This window comes from Dermacentor variabilis, chromosome 10 (genome assembly GCF_050947875.1).
Source record: "Dermacentor variabilis isolate Ectoservices chromosome 10, ASM5094787v1, whole genome shotgun sequence".
Classification (NCBI taxonomy): Eukaryota; Metazoa; Arthropoda; class Arachnida; order Ixodida; family Ixodidae; genus Dermacentor; species Dermacentor variabilis.
Genome location: NC_134577.1, coordinates 28,843,167 through 28,863,472, shown reverse-complemented (window position 1 = coordinate 28,863,472; position 20,306 = coordinate 28,843,167). Strand labels below are relative to the sequence as shown.

The window sequence follows — 20,306 nt, the reverse complement described above, 5'->3', positions numbered from 1 at the left end:
CGCGGTGCTGTTAACCCAGGTCCTCAAAAAAGTTAAATGCCCGAAGTGTAACCAAGTTGCACGAAATAATGACTGCCGGTGCAGCAGCAGAAAATAAAGTCATATGTAGGTCTTAAAAATTAAAAGTAAACAGAGTCCGCACAGCATGTGCTGTTAGCCTAACATGAACGCGTATCGTGTCATCCACGTATTCTTTTGTTGCTTCTACATTTTTTCATAAAGCGTTCACAAAGGGTGAATATTTTCCCTCGCATGAAACGCGGTACAACACTACCTTTAACAGTGAGGATTTCAAAAAGAACACGCCGTCGCTTTTGGCGTAGATGAACGACGTGCTGCGAGAACAGCCGGAACTCGTCTAGTGATCTACTTACTTTCGGCGAGTACTACATCAACAAACGATGCGACACTTATTGTTAAAAAAGTTAACAACATAAGAGCACAAGTGAAGTTTTCGACCAGAGTGCATGATAGATGTCGCACATTCACTCCACGGGTTTATACATACATACAACTACTGAAAAAAAAGAAGAAAAGAACGGCACAGTATTTTCTCTTTATTACTTTAACTAGGCAGGGCGTCGGTTATCTTTCTTTCGCGGATTTGACAAAAACAACCGACCTCAATCTCAGGCACATGAGGGAGCAATGTGTGGAGCCCCAAAACCAGACGCGTGACAAAAATGCACATCTGATGACTCAGCATTCAAAATGCGTGGAAGGCACCCCCGCTCATTCAGTCGCGGCTAATCTCAGTCGGGTGAAACCTGACAACGTGGGCCTGAAGAGTGGACAGCAGTCGAAACGTTTTGCCGCAAACCTCGCACTTATGCGGCCGCTCGTCGGTGTGCGTCAGTAGGTGCCTCTTGAGGGCGTGCGAGCTGGACAGCTTCTTGGGGCACAGGGAGCACAAGAACGGCCTCTCGTTGGTGTGACTCCGCATGTGACGCTTCAGGTGCCCCTTTACGATGAACGTGCTGGGGCAGAGCTTGCACTCGAAGCGCCGTTCGTTCCTGTGCCACACCAAGTGCTGATGGAGGGACGTTTTCAGGGCGAACGAGCTGGGGCACAGGTGGCACTCGAAGGGCCGCTCTTCGGTGTGCGCGGAGCGGACGTGGTTCCGCAGCGTCTCCTTCAAGCCGAACGTCCTGGTGCAGTGCGGGCAGTTCAGCGGCTTCTGAGCGGTGTGCATCAGCAGGTGGTGTCGGTCGAAGCTGTACTTGCACGACAGCACCTTGGAGCACGACGGGCACTGCCAGGTCTCGGCCGTGTGCACGGTGCGAACATGGTTTCTCAGCGTCTCGTTCAAGCGAAACGTCTTGGTGCATTGCTGGCAGTTCAGCGGCTTCTGCCTGGTATGCATCAGCAGGCGGTGTCGGCACAGGCTCGACCTGCTCGAGAGCACGCTGGCGCACGACGGGCATTGCCAGGTCTTGGCCGCACCTGGCGGGGACGCGGGAGCTCCTTTGTCGTCCTTCGAGCATGGCGGTGCTGACTCGTGGCGGGCAGTGCTTCGGGACGCCTTCGCGGAAGGTCGGTTGTCGTCGTCGTCGGCATAGCTTGGAGGGTTCCAGGTCACTGGTCTTACGCGTTTCGGTCGGGAAGTACCTAGCCCGCAGGCGGACTCTGTGATGCCTGGCGGAGCGGCGGACACTTCTGCTTCGTCGACGGAACCGACTTGGAACTGTTTCGATCGCTGTTCCGTTCTTGAATCCTTGGCGACATTGTCCCGGGAGACACCTTTCTTGCGCTTCACGCCTTGGGGGCGCACGACACTTGGCGCAGGCAACGGGAGTTCAGCTTTGTCGAGGGATTGCTCTTCCGATGGATGTTCCAGACTCTCGTCCTTGACGATGCCCCGCCCACGCGTGGGGTCCGCGACACACGGTGCAGATAGCGGAGCATCGGCGTTGTCATAGGCTGGCTCTTCCAGGCTTCCCTTTTTGGCGACGTCCTCGTACTTGGCGATGGTCTCCTCTTTCTCTTGCTTTATGGCATGCCGTTCCCGAGTATGTAAGTCAAATGGTGGTGGAGACAGCGTGATTTCGTGTGTGCTAACATGCTCGAATTCCTGTTCCCAGTGCTGCGCCCAACTCGCATCGTCCGCAGTGTCCTCGTCGCAAGCAGTACGCCGGTCTTCCTGCTCATGATTAATGGAGATGTTGGCGACCAGGTCCTCGCCATCTGATGTCTCCCGCACCGCACGTGTGACCTCGTCTGTGCTCGAGGTTCCATGCGCGTTAGTTTCAGTGCACGGTGTAGGTAACGGCCGTGATGTCACCTCGTCGCCTATGCTTTCGTGGCATGGAGTGCTTCCGGTTGCCTTCGAGGAAGGTCTGTTGTCGTCGTCATACTGTGGAGGGATCCAGGTCACTGCTCTTACGCGTTTTGGTCGGGAAGTACTAAGCCCGGAGTTCGACGCTGTGATACAAGTGCCGTCGGCGTCTTGAGTAAGGTTTAGGGGATTCACCAAGGACCCATCCAATGCTGATCGCCCGGTACTACAGATGTGCATAGTAGCGCTTTCTATTTGCACAGCGAGACCCTGCCTTTCAGAATACAGCGACGAAGTGGTAGTGCTACTGCCTAAGTGCTGAGTACTCACAATGTTGAGAAATCCCGATGTGGCGTCTTCGTTGTTAGGGGCAACCTCTGTTGGCGAACGAAGTACGTCGCTCCCTGAATCGCTTACAGGTGCATTCGCAGTGTACAGTTTGTATTGCGTAGGGCTTAAAGTAGCTTGAGTCAGTACTAGCCCTTCAGTACAGCGTGCGGAATCAGGGGCGGCCCTGGGCTCTGGCGGCGACGGTCTCTTGCGCGCTTTCACAGCTTGGCTTTCCAAACGATATTCCAGAGTTCCAGTGCAGTTTGGCTGCAAGGTGCAGCGAACGTTGTCCTCGACCGTCGTACCGGGCGCTGTGGCGTGCTGCGCGGGCTGCTGAATTACCCATCCGTTGCCAAGTGCAGTGCGGCAGCTTTCTAAAGTTGTCAGGTTCTGAGAATATTCCACCACAGGGCCTACACTGTTTCGGCGCGCAGAAACCTGCCTTCGGTGAGGGAGCACCTGTGTCTGACTTGTTTGACCCGCCCTGTCTACACAGACATCGAGTTGTTCAGGAGCATTGGGTTTACCTGGAAGTACACCAACATTGTTCGACGAGTTTGCTCTGTGGGTTTGCTGTGCCGTTTGGTCGGGCACGTGACAACTGCGCTGTGTTGCCAGACGTTCACGAACTTGTGTTTGTTCTAAGGTCACATTCGCTGTACTGTTCTGCCCGGAAAACGTTGACCTCGGCGCGTCATCTAAGTCGGCACCAATCGCGTCCAGAGTGGATACCAATTGCTCCAACAAGACATCAATCTCCCGAGAGAGCACTCGGTTGTGTCTTCGGAAATGACGGAGGAGGCTACCCTTATCCTGGCACTCTGATCCACAGAATTTGCAGCGCAGTGAAGTAAACGCCGACTGCATGTAGGTATCTCTCGGGCGGTTGCTAACTTGATGGGAGTTGCTGGAAGGCCCAAGCATACGATTCTCGTTTGCGGGAGCAGGCTGACGCAAGTCGGGGAAAAGTTCGTGTGTCAGACTAAACTTGAGCACTTCACGGTTACTCTGCGTTGGTAGGTTGTAATTTCTCTCCACGTACTGCCCATTATCAGCAGAGGTCGACGGAAGTGAGTGGGAAGGTCCAACCGAAGGTTGCATGCTTGCGCGGTCCACGACAAGTCTTGACAAAATGTAGGCAGTGGGTAGAACGTAGCAAGGCTCGCAGTGATGCGAGGGACAGGAACGTTCTCAAACGCGATGGTCCGGTATGTCCAATATCCAGATCCAGATTCTTTGCCTCCGTCACTACTTAGTCATTGAAAGGACCTGCGATAAAACAAGACAAAAAAAAAACAATTTTTTTTTATGGAAGGCTTACCAATGCGTAAGAGGGAATTGTACACGACGGTGTGTTCAGATAAGGACACTCGGTAGGGGGGGGGGCGCTCTCGACTGTTATATTAATTTATTTCAACAAAATGTTTGTAAGACCTACCAGAATCTCTCCACACAAAGGAAACGAAAAGTTCTATGCTTGTGTGCTCCTCGCACATTTACTTTAAACTTTGCTAATGAAACTCATGCAGCTACAACGCACTTAGTGGAATCTATGTGAAGTGGTTAATTCAATGTTTTACAGTCACCGACGATGTGTCAAATTTGGTGATGACAGGTATAGCAAGGAAAAGTACAACACGCACCAAGAAACGTTTAGGGATCCTGTACCTTTTGTGCCACAGTGTTACGAAGTTTTTTTTTTATGAGTTGGAGGCTTGCGCAGACAATCTAATGCACTTTTCGAGTAGGCAGAAGTCGTTTAAAGCAGCTACATAAAGTACGAAAGCATATAATTTTTTAAGCTCTGAAAATCGGGAACATTGTGCGACTGTGTAAGCCGCATTTTCTACATTGCCTCAGTTAACGTCTCTAAAAAGAAACCTTCTTTGCTTCTTCTTTTGGTTTTCCCACTGCTGCTGTTGTCTGGCAGACCGCGGAGCCATAGAAGGAGCGTGGCAGAGAGGAAAGCAGACGCAAGAAACTCGTTTGTGTCATTGCGTCACGTCGAATGTGCACAGTTCCCTGCGGAGCTCCCTGGGCGTCGCCACATTAGATTCCTCATAGCCCAAAGTTTGATGAAAACTCTTCAGGCGGAGGTGATACATTGTCAAATAAACTGACACTCGCCTAAGGTTCAAAAGGAAATAAAACATAAAATGACGTTTCGAGACCGCTACGGGTCCTTTGTTCACAATGAAGATGAGTGCAAGAGGGGGCGATTTATGTGTTTGGTGGCGCAGAGTGCGCATGTATATCTCTGGGAAATTTACCGTGTCCGGCTAATCGCGTTCCTAGGCGTCTGAATATGTAAAGATTCCAAGAGTAATCTTGAAGATAGGCGCTTCTCTATCGCCATTATGCTCGCAGCATCCCAATCGATGATGTGGTTAGTAGTCATGTGATGATCCGCCAAGGCGTTTGAACTTGCATTGCCCTTTCCGACATCCATTCCGTTTCCGTCGCCTGTGCAAACATCGCCCTAGGGGCACTTGAAAATTCTGCGATGACCTCGTACAAGACCGCTCCAAAATGTTTTGCCCGATACATAGAATACTGTTTTTCTGTGATTTGTGGCCAAGACGTGCTGTCTTTCCTTGAGCATCTGAACTCTTTTAAAGCGAAGCTTTCTTTGCCTTTTCATTCGACTTTCCCACTGCTGCTGCTGCTGTCAGGCACACCGCGTCGGGGGGTGGTTCAGAGCGTGTATATACTTGGAAGGAGCGTGGCAGAGAAGAAAACATTCGAGGAACTCGTTTGGACCGCAGCGCATCGAATGTGCACAATGCCCTGCGGAGCTCCCGGGTCGTTGCCACTTCAGCCTCTTGACACCTGTAATTATCCGTGACCCCCGCAAGCGCGTACCTTTCTACCAACGTGCAAGTCCAGAGGGAAGCTACATAGAATGGAAGAGAGGAGGGCGGAGAGGGGGCAGGGAATGGTAGAACCGACGCAGTCCCGAAACGAGTGAACAGCCTTGCCACGTGAGAAGGCAAGGAAACGCTTGATAAACTTAAGTTCAAGGTACGGTACGGTGCGTTTCTGCTATTTCTGAAAAATAAAACCATGCAAATATGTCTAGCGGACAACTTACGCGGGGCGTGCAGAAGCAGAGCCGCATTTATTAAAGCGCACCGCAGGGTCTAGGCGACACAACGGAAGCGGTCGCACGTTAGATCAACACTTGTGTGCCCGCCGCGATAGCTTCGCTGCCATGACATAGCTCGAGGTCGCGGATTTGACCGAGGCAGCCGCATTTCGACGAGGATGAAATAAAAAACGCTCATGTACTTTGATTTAGGGACAAGCTTTTAAAGAACACCACGGTGCCAAAATTAATCCGGAGTGCGCCACTACGGCCTGCCTCACAATCCGATCGTGGTTTTGGCATGTACCGCCCCATAATCTAATTCAAATTTAATGCTTCTGCCACGATGCGATGTGCCATGTGAGTAATGACAACGCTCAGCCCTCTCAAAGGTTATGAAATATGGCGCACAACAACGCCTCATGCAAACACCTCTCTCTGTGTGTTCTGTGTATTACGAAGACAAACGGCAGCGGTGTACGCAAGGTAACATTCAAAATCAACGCACCGCTCTCGTGTTGGTCTAAACTTTTAAGAAATTACACACTCGCTGTCCACATCACCGCTAATTATAGCCAATTAAAGCAGGCAGCGCAGAAAGCTTCGCTTGCATCGATTCACACAGCGCATGGGATCTGCATATATATATTTTTTTTCATGTTGAAATATATGCGTCTACTGATGTGTAGAGAAGTTTTGTGACATAGAAACTTCGTTTAGATTAGAATATAGCGGGCACCCTCTTCTGACTGTCCTTATGTGCGTGAACACACCCGCAAAGCATAATGATGTCAACGTGCAATCTTTTTGAACCAAAAAAGTCAAGCCTGCGGCATTGTTTGCCGCGACATGTCGTGGCGCTGTTTCGGCGCGTGAGGTGAAACGTCCACTGGATCAACACGTGCTCTGCGAGACCGGATTACGCCTACTTCGTCGAACACTGTGTCATCCGAGACATTCCACCGCGTATGTAACGCTTGTAACGCATATGAACACGGATATGATCCGTGTTTAACCCACTTCATCGAACGCCGCTTTACGGAAAGACTGCGAATACATTCGATCGAACACTTACTGCGCTATAATACTTAGACATCAGAATCACGAGGCTAGCTCCGCCCCATGGAATGTTGTTCCTTCGAAACAGTTTTTACCGAACGCTGTTTCATCGCGGACTTTTGGCAACGGTGACGGCTGTGCGTGCGGCACCTAATAACCCTTCTGGGCAGTGGCGACACCTTGAGTGAGCCGATTCACTTACCTTGAAGTCGTCGTCGCGGAAGAGCGCTTGCCTAATTCCCGAGCCACTGGTCATCGTATGGCGTGGAGTTGGGAAATCATCGCCAGATATTTATTGCATCCTCCTGCGCGCCTAAACTTTCACATTCAGTCATCCTGGCTCACCACGCCAAACTGCGTGATGTTCGCTGCCTGTGTCACTGCAGCTGAGCGGGGCTTTCTAGCCCTCCCATGCTACTGCCGCTGTCATGGAGCGGCTTTAGCACAAACGTGAGCGTCCTGCACGGTGCAGCCACCTAGTGACGCAGAGCTTAACCAGCCGAACACACAAGATCACGATCAGAAGCGAAAGAAATGGGCGGGTTGGTATGGAAGTCAGCGCTGTGTCTTGTCTCTTCTCGTGCCTTTGCATTTGTCCTAGTAGTTCGCGCCCCGAATTCAACATAGATAATGCTAGCAGTAACCAAGTGCAAAACATTTAAAAAGACAACGTGTTCACGATTATGCTCCTGTCGAAAATTTACACCAGCAGCAAAGTAGAATACACTCGGTCACTGCTATGTTAGCCCTCTATGAAGCGGTTTGTACATTCACGTTTTTAGATTACTTTCCCCCATTTGATGGATGGATGGATAAGGCTGAACCCTTCAAATCCGGCATCAGCACGAGCCACCTAGCCGTGACTAGTGCTATAGTTCGTACTAAGTGGAGGGTGAAATTTCACTCTTGCCTTGATTTTAGCCACCGATCAGATAACCTCCTTTTGGCTATTTCTACCCGCTTAACGTATATTATGCCTCCACTAGCTGTCCCTAAACCACAATGCTGTGAAAAATTCAGCCCCGTTCACCGTTCGCCCAATTGTAGGGCGAAGCCCTTTACAGAAAAATATCAGGTGTTCAGCCGTTTCGTCCTCCTCTCCACACGCACCGCATAACCTGTCTACCCCTTAGGTACATGACTCGGTACGTCTTAACCCGCAATACTCCTGTCCTGGCTTCACACAACAAGGCCCTTCCCCTAGAACTGTCGTCGACATTCTCTTTGGCCATTTTCTTCTTGAAAGTTTTGTATGTTTCCAGTGCTGATGTCGTCTGCATCCCTATTTTCCACAGACTCCTTTCTGTTTCTTTTACTCTTTTCTTAACCGATGTTTATTGGTTTGCCCCTTTCGCCATTGTCCAAATATTTGCTCAACTTTATTGTTCGCTTCCTGCATTTTGTGTCAACATTCATCATGTACAGGTAACTGAAAACTTTCCTAGCCCACCACTTTCCCGCCATTTCTCTCAATCGCTTCTCAAATTATGTCCTGCTGCTAGTTTCCCTGCCCTCGAATGATGTCCATCCCATGTCACCATGTACCCTGCACTGATCTGGTGTTTTTCCGTGTGCTCCCAAAGAAAGCCTACCCACCCCACGTTGCTTCACTTGCAACGTTGCTCGAACCTCCGAGTACAGGACCGCATTGCCGAAAGTCAGACCAGCGCGCGAAGCCTCTCCAACCAGTGTGCCATGCGCGCGCCCCCGTAGAGTAGAGCCAGTACATCAAGGTACCGTAGCTAGTGTATACTAGAATAGTCTAGTACACTGTACTACAGCTGTAAAGTAGGCGTAATGCTTTACTCTGGCTCCGGAGGTGGTTCGCGTTTCCATTTTCAGAGAACGGGATGACGCGAGTGAAAAAAACAATGAAAAATCGGTAGCTGTCTTTCCGATCCCTTTCTTTTTCTGGTAGTGCAATGGGCAATGAAATAATGTTCCCTGCACGCCCGCTGACCCAGTAAGTTCGCTGGTGCGTTGTGATTTGTCGTCAGCTGGCTAGGGAGGAGCGAGTGAGGTTTTAAAACAGCGCCCGAGCCCTCACGAGTATTCTGGACGTATCTGCACCTTCCGTTTCACCGAGTTTTATGCGTCAGACCCTTTGGCAGTACAGGTGAAGACGACAGTTTCGGCCCCAAGGACGCTTTGTCGGCTTGAGTAACAAGCAAGCATTAGAGAAGAAGGGAAACGTTACAGATTGACAAAACGTTGCACACTTTGGAGCTTATCCTGCCTCCAAACATTTATCGTGATGACACACTTTGACAAACTTTAGCATCTGTCAGCGAACATGCGCTTGTTATTACCAGTATAGGACAGGCGGGGATTAGCGCCTGTAGGGATTAGCAGAGTTACTGTATACGGTCATGGCTCCCTTTAGGGATCCAGGGCTGCATTAAGGTCTGTCACCTTGGGCTCCAATGTGTGGGGGTTCTACTCTGCGTGCGGCTAGGGCTAACGCGCCAGGCGGCCACTCGGCTCGCTCAAGCGCCTCAACCAAGTGAGAGCCATGTGGTCAGCCTCAATCTTGAATGCCACTCCATCGACGTAATAGTCGAACTTTCGCAGAGCGAAAACTATCGCGAGGCACTCCTTCTCTGTCACCGAGTAGTTCCTTTCGGCCGGCGTCAACAAACGACTCGCGAACGCAACCGGTCGGAGAGTGCCTCCGTGCTCCTGAAGCAAAATTGCACCTAAGCCTAGGTCGCTTGCGTCTGTTTGAATCACAAACTCCCTATTCAAATCGGGCAGCTGCAATTCGGCCGTGTCAGCGAGCACCTTCGTGAGGCCCCGCAGTGCCGCCTCCTGCTCTTGTCCCCAAGTCCACCGTTCGTCTTTCCTCAAGAGCTTCGTCAAAGGCGCTTGCACTGCCGCGCAGTCGGGAATGAATTGGCGATAACAGTTCACCAATCCCAGAAAGCGCCTTAGTTCGCCGACATCTTTCGGTGACGGGTACCTCAGTATAGCCTCGAGCTTATCCTTACTCGGCAGGATGCGGCCGTTGTCCAGCGTGAATCCCAACAGCGCTATTCTGCTCGCAGCTATCTGAGCTTTGTTCGGGTTCAGCGTGATACCCGCGGACCTCAGCCTGTCTAGGACGTCTCTCAAGTGGCGCAAGTGCTCCTCGAATGTTTTGGAATAAACCACTATGTCGTCCAGATATGCGAGGGCATGTTGCCACTTCGCGTCTCCTAGTACTCGGTCCATCAACCTTTGATAAGTAGCGGGAGCTCCGACCAAACCAAAAGACATTCGTTTAAATTGAAAGAGCCCCCGGTGACAAGTGAAAGCCGTTTTCTCTGTCACGTTCGTCCATTTCGACCTGAAAGTATCCACGACTAGCATCGAGCGTTGTAAAGTACTTCGCCCCGCCTAGGTTAGACACTAAAGAGGAAATGGAGGGTAGAGGGTACGCATCCTTCTTCGTAACCTCATTCAGCCTGCGGTAGTCTACACAAAGGCGATAGGTATCGTCCTTCTTCGGGACTAGAACTACCGGGAAGCCCCATGGGCTGTTCGACCTTTCCACCACGCCTGTGTCGATGAGTTCGTCTAAGGCGCTATCAAGTGCTTTCCGCTTAGTCAAGCTAATCGGCCGAGGATTACATTTCCATGGCGCAGCGTCACCCGTGTATATCCTGTGCCTGACTAGCGTAGTGCGGCCCGGACGGTCAGTGAAAATCGCGTCGTATTCGTACAACAGCGACGACAGTCGTGCCCGTTCTCTCTCCGGCATATTGACCTCTGACAAAAGCGGGTGCGTTACTCCTCGCAGAACAGTGGCACACTGTTGTGCCACCGTGTCTCTCTCCTCGCCTGCGCCGATTACTGTTCGCTCGCTTGGCTGTGGCCAGGTGTGGCCCCCTCGCGCCGCGCCCGGAGACTGGCGTGTCTCCGCTGCCACGGGCGCCTTTGCAAAAAGCTTTAAAGCACCTTGTTGTAATCGCACCGCTGGCGCGAGTTGTTGGGAACTCGGCGCTGACGCCCGTAGTTGCACCTGGGTCGCAAGCCCCAAGGGTAGCGTTGGCCTGGCGGCCTGGGGTACAACTGGAAGCATCCGAAGGTCCCGGCAAAGCATGAGTCGACTGGTAACAACAAAACAACTTGTTTATTCTAACATCGCAAAGAGTTGGCGGTCAGGTTGACCGAAGTAGAGAGACGGGAGTGCACTTTACTCAACAGAAGAAATCGGAGCCCTCCTTTGGCGTCCGGGGGCAGCTGCTTTTATACTCTCGCAGTTGAGGGTAAGAAGGAACCCCTCTATAGACGAGCACGTGACTGTGCCGCTCGGGCACAATGGGATAAGGTGGCGCAGCCGTCGTGCCGGCGCCGTTCGGGCACAATGGGGAGGAGAAGGTGGCTCATACTGTCGTGTCGGCGCCGGTCAGACCCCCTCGCTTCACAGTTGTTGGGAGCTCCTCTCCCCGGCTGCCGCGCTTCGACAAGCGTGGGCACCAATATGCACATACACTCACACACGCACATGAAGACACGTGGCATCGGAACATGCCTGGACGCGCTTGGCGGGGAGGCGTAGCGGCGGCGCCGAACGGGCCAAAATGTCTGCCGCTTTGTTGCAGCCGCGCCGGCTAAACCGCGCGTCGTAGGCGAAACGTAACAACCTGTTCCGTTCTCTCGGTAACCTCCGTTGCCGATGTCTATTACAACGCCCGACTTGACGAGAAAGTCTCGACCCAAAATAACAGGCACTGATAAACCCGGGAGATGTACGAGGCGTTGTCGCCTGACGCGTTTCTCCCAACGGATCACTAACCTAGCTGCACCGCTAGATTGTGCTGTGCCGGAAGCAAGTCGGAGGGTGGTGTCATTATCTCTCAAGCGGATATTGTTCTCGCGGAGATGATGCAACACCTCGTCACCAAATAATGAAGCGCTTGCTCCGGTATCCAATAATGCAGCGGATTTCTTTCGGGCTATCGTTAGCTCGATGAACGGCGCCTGCGAGTCCGCAACACCTCCTACGCGACAAGCCGAAGGCGCAAGTAACTCGGTACCACCGGCTATGTTCGACATCGCCGCACGGGACCCAAGGTGGATCACCGGCGGCCTCGCCCGTTTCCCGAGCCACGTGCTCGGCCTCGGCCCGGCGTGCGGCCGCAGTCACGGGCGATGTGGCCTGGTCGGCCGCATTGGTAGCAGCTCAACTTTCTCTTCATCGGTGGCGTGAGGGTTCGCGAGACGATAAAGTTCGTCCATCGCTCGAACATATTCCAGCAGGGACTCGTCCGGATGCTGGGTACGAAGCTCCAACTCTCTCCTCAAACGCCACTCGTAATTGGGCGGAAGAAATTCCTCGCGGAAGTTCGCGTGGAACTCTTCTACCGTGCGGCATCGGTGTCCGGTCAGTCGGAACCATCGAGCCGCCTGGTCAGTCAGTGAAACCGGGATCACGCGCGCGACTAGTTCGGCGTCTGAAAGCCCGGTTGCCTGCTGGTAATACAGCAGACGGTCGAGGTACTCACTTGCACTCGTACGATCGTGGTACCCACTGTAGGTAGGCATGTCTACCTTAATTCGTGGTCGCTCGCTCTGCGACGAGGCCTGCATTGTGCCTTGCAGGGCGCCGGCTAAGCTCTGCATGATTTGCAACGCATTTTGCAGCATTGCCTCGCTAGACGGCAAACTCTCGCCCAAAGGGCCGGATGCCTCTGCCGTCCGGGTCGAGTTATCTAGTGGCATGTGTGCCTCTATGTCCGCGTCGCGATGCGGCGAGGGGCTGGACGGGGTGCGCCTCGTATTAGGGTTAACCTCTGCCCACGTGGCATTTGCGCCCGCCTGACTGTTCCGCGTGAAACACTCAAAACCAAAGCTGCTGGTTTGTTCAGCAGCTGCCGCCGCGTTAGCAATAGGCCGCTGACTTTGCGTCGCTACATTTGACAACATGAACAAATCTGAGAGGTCGGACAAGCCAGCCGCCATTGTTCGCTGAAACGTGGGTAGTCCTAGCGCCAACACACACCAGAAGACTCGCCGTGTTGCCGAATTAGATCCACGTTGGTAGCGCCAAATGTGGGGGTTCCACTCTGCGTGCGGCTAGGGCTGAAGGCGAGCTCCGGATCTAGCCCCACGCAGTCGCTTCGTGGGACTCCCAACCCGTAGCGCGGGAATCGCGGCTACGCCGGGTTCGGACGAATAAGGCAACCAGCGGTGTCAACGGTAACAACGTTTATTGCTATTAGCAATAGCGAACACTCGCAGAGGGACGTCCTCTCAGTAAAAGTAGTAAAAGGCTTGCCTCGTTGTCTGGGTGGGTCAGACAAACGAGGTCACTCACGGGATGCGGCAGGTGCTGTGCAGGCGGTCCAAGGCGTCGGCGTCCCAAGAGAGCGAGTCTCCCCCGGTGGCGCGCTCTTGCTTTTTTACCTTTTTGCGAGGGGAAGTCCTCCTCGCCCGCCGGATGCGTTTCCCTTTCCCGTGAGCCGCGTAGGGGAAGAGGGGTACGCGCGTGATCAGCGCGACGGAGAAAGGGAGGGCGCGTAGTGCCTCTCTCCCATGTCTACGCCGGCGCGACCCGTCGCCACGTGCGAACGGGACGCCGCGGGTACGCGGGAGGAAATGGAGGCGGGTGCTCCCCACAAATGTCAAGCGTGAAAGCCACTCCCTGCACGCGTAGGAGCAGCGCTCTTTTTAGTGTGCGTGTGCGCGCCCGTGTGTGAGAGATAACGCTGAGAGATAATGGATAGAATTGAACATGCTCTCAGGAGCGGAGGAAGCCTAAAAACAGTGAAGAAGAAACTAGGAATTGGCAAGAATCAGATGTATGCGCTAAGAGACAAAGCCGGCAATATCATTACTAATATGGATGAGATAGTTCAAGTGGCTGAGGAGTTCTATAGAGATTTATACAGTACCAGTGGCACCCACGACGATAATGGAAGAGAAAATAGTCTAGAGGAATTCGAAATCCCGAAGGTAACGCCGGAAGAAGTAAAGAAAGCCTTAGGAGATATGCAAAGGGGGAAGGCAGCTGGGGAGGATCAGGTAACAGCAGATTTGTTGAAGGATGGTGGACAGATTGTTCTAGAGAAACTGGCCACCCTGTATACGCAATGCCTCATGACCTCGAGCGTACCGGAATCTTGGAAGAACGCTAACATAATCCTAATCCATAAGAAAGGGGACACCATAGACTTGAAAAATTATAGACCGACCAGCTTACTGTCCGTTGCCTACAAAGTATTTACTAAGGTAATTGCAAATAGAATCAGGAACACCTTAGACTTCTGTCAACCAAAGGACCAGGCAGGATTCCGTAAAGGCTACTCAACAATAGATGCATATTCACACTATCAATCAAGTGATAGAGAAATGTGCAGAATATAAGCAACCGTTGTATATAGCTTTCATTGATTACGAGAAAGCGTTTGATTCAGTCGAAACCTCAGCAGTCATGGAGGCATTACGGAATCAGGGTGTAGATGAGCCATATGTAAAAATACTGGAAGATATCTATAGCGGCTCCACAGCCACCGTAGTCCTCCATAAAGCAAGCAACAAAATCCCAATAAAGAAGGGCGTCAGGCAGGGAGATACGATATCTCCAATGCTATTCACAGCGTGTTTACAGGAGGTATTCAGAGCACGAAAGGTGAAAGACGTGAATGGCCGTAGTCAGGGGACAGCGCTGTCGCGTCCGACATTCCCCGTGTTTAAATTATGAGGAATGAATATGATCCAGGTGAAACGCACGAGATAATTGCGTGCACCCATAGACTGTTTACATTGGCTATGCACCACTACGTTGATTTAACGATCCCAGAACGGTTATCTTGTCGCGTTTTACAGGTCACGGGCAAATTTCGCCGTGTTATGGGTATGATGTGTAGCAGAAACACGCGCTGATTAAGGTTGCATGCATTACGTAATTATTGTACGTGCAAAAATACTCGTTGGTACATCGAATTGCGCAACTTCTGCAGTTCCGTGCATAGATAACAAAAAAATAAACCGCTATTTTATTTCTTCTTTACCCCGACACACTGCAGGAGCTGTCAGCGCGTCGTACGATATTCATTCCGCAATTTAACCGAGAGAACACTTACGAACGCACTTGTTTTCGGCCAGCAGCATCGAAGAAGCAACAACAACAGTGAAGATCTCAATTGCACTTGGTCGGCGCGCCCTGCGGAGTGTTGGCGTCGCCAGTAAAATGATGGCTTCTCGGCAGCGCGGTCGGACAGGACTCCGAGCGCGTTCCTCGAGGGCGAACATACCTTTCGCGAAAGCCGTAGGGACCCTCCATTTTTGTCGGCGAAAACGTGTATGGAGTGGCTTTAGTCGTTAGGGGGCAACGAGCGAGGAGTTCAGTCCTGCTAACGACGTTATGGCGCTCGGCAAACAGATGCAGTGAGAGTTATACTGGGAGCACACACGGTAACCCTATAAGGCGGCGGTGCCCAATGCAGTGCGCGTAACGAAGAACAGACTCGCACAGTGGTGGTGCGTCACTTGGCAACGGCGCAGAGTGACCAACTCTCAAGGGAACAGGTGAACTACAGCGCCTCAACGTCAGTGTCTGTGCACCAGGCCGGGCTGTGGACAGAATTGAGTCAGCCTGTCTCCCCACCCCCTCCATAGGCACACTGTTCTTTATCGCCATGTATATAGTATTTTCTCTGGCGAGGGCGCTTTAAAGCAGCCCACCTATTACCAAGGGGTCAGCCTCAGCTCATCGTCGTCATCATCATCCTTAGTATCACTGGAGGTGGCGCCAGCGGTGCAACTATGACTCCCTAAAGGGAGCCATATAGAGTAAGCCATATATTGTAGTAACTCTATGGGTTGGTGTCGAGGCACCCTAAGCATGGGCACTGGCATGGGTATCACCCCGGCTACACTTCGCCCCGCCCCTGACCACTTGCAATAGAAAAAAACAAAGTGGCTCGTTAAATCGACCGCTTGCGAAGCGTCTATGTGCTTCCTTGATTGTGTACGCGCATTACTACAGATGTTTGGAACAAACATGGGTGCTGGCTTCGCCGTTGACACGTGCGCAGCCCTACAAGGCTGTCCAAGGTAAAACCAAAAACTCTCGTCCACTGACTTCATTTCTCCCTCAATGGTGGGTCATCTATAGCTCAGAGACAGGAAACGTAACGTTACCATTGAGTGACATTTACCACCGCCGTATGCCTCCTGGACATTAGTGGGCTGTGCGCAGGTTCGCTGGTGCTAAAGGCGTGGCTGCGAACAATTTATTCTACAATAATTTCCTTCATTTAGTATTGAGCCACGTAGCGTTGCCCTAGCGACTTCATTCAACCCCGCCCAATACAGTAGAAGGTCATTTTGATCACAAGTTGTGCAGTAATCCTGTGGGCAACAATGGCCTTACAAGGGAAGAAGGAGAAGTGCAAAGGAACACACTGCAGTACGGCCGTGGGAGACCGGCACCCGCAGACCATGTCTCGCGAGTTATATCGCATTACGGACGTGTGGCGAAGGCGAGTACAGCTCGTGGATCTCACGTTACGACGGGTTGTCGGCTCTTCACAAGCGTGACCAGCAGCCACCTTCTGTTTATGCGCTGTGCAACCACGTGTTTTTCTGCCTATAGTTAACGCACTAAATATGACAAATCAAACGCTACTACATATAGCAGCCTACTATGCAATAACGTTGATTCGATCCTGTTTGGATCGCGACACTGGAGCGATCGGATGGGAACTCGGCGCTGACGCCCGTGGTTGTACCTGGGTCGCAAGCCCCAAGGGTAGCGTTGGCCTGGCGGCCTGGGGTACAACTGCAAGCATCCGAAGGTCCCGGCAAAGCATGAGTCGACTGGTAACAACGATACAACTTGTTTATTTTAACATCGCAAAGAGTTGGCGGTCAGGTTTGACCGAAGTAGAGAGACGGGAGAGCACTTCACTCAACAGAAGAAATCGGAGCCCTCCTCTGGCGTCCGGGGGCAGCTGTTTTTATACTCTCGCAGTTGAGGGCAAGAAGGAACCCCTCAAAAGACGAGCACGTGAATGTACAATGGGCTAATGGTGACGCACACTGTCGTAGCGATGCCGTAGCACTATGTCGTGGCGCTGCGCACGATCTCGTAGCACCTGGTCGTGGCGCTGCGCAGCACACTGTCGTGGCGCTGCCGGTCGGACACAATGACTGTAACGCGAAGATGGTCCCTGCTTTGGCATCGCCTGTTTCGGGCACAATGACTGGAACGAGATCCCTGCTTTGGCATCGCCTGTTTCGGGCCCAATAACTGGAAGGAGATCCCTGCTTTGGCCTCGCCTGTTTCGGGCACAATGACTGGAACGAAATCCCTAGGCGGTCGCATCGCCGCAGACGCGCCTGGAAACACCTGGCGATGAGTGTTGCGGTGACGACGATCGGGCCAAAATGTCCGCCGCCCCGCCGCCGTCGCGCCGGCAAAACCACGTGTCGCAGGCGAAACGCAACAATCCTCGTGAAACGGCAAATAATTACTTGTCAAAGAAGCGAAAAGGCACAGGGCGCATTTCGCTTATGGAAACAGTGGCACTGCGCCGACTACGGGAAAAAAAAGAAAGGGGTAATTTGTGGGAGGGTGTTCTTAGTAAAGGATGCATTAGGACGTGGACATAAATTGAATACGCATTAGAGACGCCGCCCCCTTAGAGGTACATAAAATGTTTCGCAGATGCACTTCTCCTTTGTCCCTTCCCCCGCCCTGATGGATCCTCTTCCTGGGGGCGTAAACTTTTTATGGTTATTTTAATAAACGTTTTAACGACAACAAACAACTCTTGTTTCCCGTTTGACGCAGAGGTAAACAGGAATCTCTGGAATTGAGAAATGTGTCAGCATAACAACATGCACAGACCCACCAATCTACGTAGCGAATGCGACCGGCAGCCTACGGGTACGGTGAAGTAGGGATGTTGGCACAGCGCTATGTCGCCGCTTGCCGCTTTGTACACGCCGTGCAAAGTGAAGTGTAGTTGATTTCAAATCGATAAGGCCAGAACTAAACTATAAAAGCCAGTTTCCTTCCTCTAACTGCTTACATTTCAGTTCAGGACCGCCGGTAGTGGACGCACGAACTCCACGGCGCCTTTAACGGCGCCAGTCTTAACCTTCGCTGAACAGTATCAACATTGGCTCCAACTTCATGTGCGCGGCTCGAGAGGGCTGAAGCTTGTGCATTTCAACAGGGTATGCATGTCTGACTCATTTTGAGCGCGATTAAATATATATATACAAGCGAAGACGCTGTCACTATCGTGTTGTCGGTTCGACGGCCGATCACGCGGGGTTCGGTCGAACGATGGTCGGCACGCTGATTTTGTTTTTGCCGTCGACAAGAAATCCGTCGCAGTACGACGACTCGCGCTCGTCGGTTACGTTGTGTATGGTTGAGTCTGCTATGATGGTTTCGGTGACGCACTGTGCTAAACAGACGGTCTGTCGTTGGCGCGAGCGTTTTGTCGGTCTCGTATCGACCCAGTATTACCGCGCCTTAAACCAGTGCGCGAAGTTATGCACACGCTGCCACCACCAGCAAGTGAGGGCCCACGCTGCAAGAAGACTTCGTCAGCAACGTGTTTTTAAGCGTCGCCCAAGTGTAACGCACGGGTTTTGCTTTAAATTTACTAGCCATCTAGGCGGCGACTACATGACTCACGGCGTAGACCGGACCACTCGGACGAAGCTCTGGCCGCTTTGTTTTAAAGCGATGTTGACGCTACGCACGTTTCCGGCACCACACCGACGTCGACCTACTAGTGGAGTTCCAACGCGGTACAAGGCACGAGTGTTCGCAGCAACGCGCCTCCGAGCGCTTTTTTTTTTTTTTTTTCGGAGGATTTTCCGGCGCGCGACTTTTCCAAAACGTTTCGCGACTAATCGGCTAGGGCTGAGCGCATGCCGCCACGCCATGAAAAAGGTGGCGATCTCTCGGCGTGCAGCGTTTCCGCATTCACCAAAGACGATGGTCACGGAATTCTCTACACGATGCGCGTATTTACTTGAAATGTGTAAAAAAAAAAAAAATAAAGAAACGACAGATCCCTACTGAAAAACTCCGTATCGATCCCCATAAGTCCTATATCCAATAACATCATATTAGGCATTGGAAAATCTGGTTTTTATATGGGGTCCTATATGTTTCATATCGGATTATTGGATATGGGAATTATGGGGCATATGGATTTTTCGGTATGGATTGTTTAGGGGCTCTGAAATACCGCGTGTTCTATTGTAACTGTATTCTTCTACGCACAGTGCCTACTATTTCTGATTCGTCCTCGTTTTCCCCTCCTCTCAAGTTATTGTATATACCTATGCGGCTGCGTATGCATTTTGCACCGGACGCGGCTATGCGTACATTGTGTGTGCACATGCATAGAAATTTATGTCTTTCTACATGCTCAGAGTTTGCACTTTTTGTTCACGTCATGGGCACCTTTCTTTTTTATCTTAATCCGGACATTCATTTCCCGATAACTATTTGCGCCATCTATTTAAAAAAATGCGCACACACTCTTGTTTTTCAGCCTGTTAACACAAAAACGTTAACGGTACTCGGCGGTCCACCATATCGGGTGCCGCTAACCCTAGTGACGCCACTGGTTCACGCTCGCATGCTGACAGGCTGCTGGGGCAACAGTGCCGCGACTGAGATCAAAGCGCCTTCACACATCTGATGAGAGAGAAATGGGAAGGGAGGGATATCGTGACCATTCCAATTATGCGAGCGCGGTGGTAGTTCGGTAAACACAGTCGCTTGCTAACTCAAATTTCGCGCGCGGATAGCACAAAGAACTCTGGAATCGAGCGAGCTTAAATTCCCAGGCTTCGCCGTAGCTGCGATACGTTTTGTGAGCACGTATCATACATGTGCTTTCTCTGGTCAGCCGATCACAATCTAACATATTTAACGAGCAACATCTTGAAGCCCCAACAAAATATATATATATAAAAAAAGTCGGCACACGGTTACTCACAAGTATGGTTGATCTAGGGACCAAAGCGCTCACAAGAAGGCTCGATGCCATGCTCGGTGCAGTGCGACGTCAGTACATCTTCGAATGGGTTTCGACGAACACATGCAGCAGCAGCCACTAGGTGGCTTGAGGCGCTAGTTGTCACGGTGGCATAAAAAGAAGAAAATCAAAACAATATCTGAAATGACATTAAAGCACACATTAAATATGTTTTAAATTTGCCATGAGCCATACGTGCAATGTCTTCATTTCTCAACGCTCTCAGTAACTGAGAAATCTGCAATATACTTCCGAAAATCCGCGATAAATGCTCAAATTCTGGAGACCGGTGCTAAGACCAAATATATATATATATATATAGGAGACACACATTGCGCTGTGTCGTTATTCTCTGTTATTTTTTCTAAGCGCTGGTCTTCCAGTATTTGAATTATGTTAAACCAACCGGCCCAAGTTTCTACCTTACTGAAGGCGATAAGTGCGTGTGACTTTTTAGTGTCTTGCATCAAGTGCAACTAAAGGCTGCTCCATTGTCTACCCCTAAAACAGAGAGCTGTCAGATCATCTGACTTGGCCCTGTAACCAAAGTCCTTCAAAC

The 20,306-nt window shown here is 51.4% G+C and overlaps 1 protein-coding gene across 2 annotated transcripts; it reads right to left on the bottom strand.

The window, feature by feature from the left end:
• Window positions 1-536: 536 nt before the first annotated feature.
• LOC142560233 (uncharacterized) lies at window positions 537-19,812 on the bottom strand. Of its 2 annotated transcripts, none has more exons than XM_075672185.1 (2): window positions 19,709-19,812; window positions 537-3,874 (listed from the first exon to the last, which is right to left on the bottom strand). In XM_075672185.1, the coding sequence occupies exon 2, from the start codon at window positions 3,704-3,706 to the stop codon at window positions 737-739; it is 2,970 nt and encodes a 989-aa protein (XP_075528300.1). In that variant the 5' UTR covers window positions 3,707-3,874; window positions 19,709-19,812; the 3' UTR covers window positions 537-736. The 2 variants fall into 2 exon arrangements, with proteins under 2 accessions (XP_075528300.1, XP_075528301.1); XM_075672186.1 differs by lacking the exon at window positions 19,709-19,812 and adding an exon at window positions 13,048-13,092.
• Window positions 19,813-20,306: the final 494 nt, after the last annotated feature.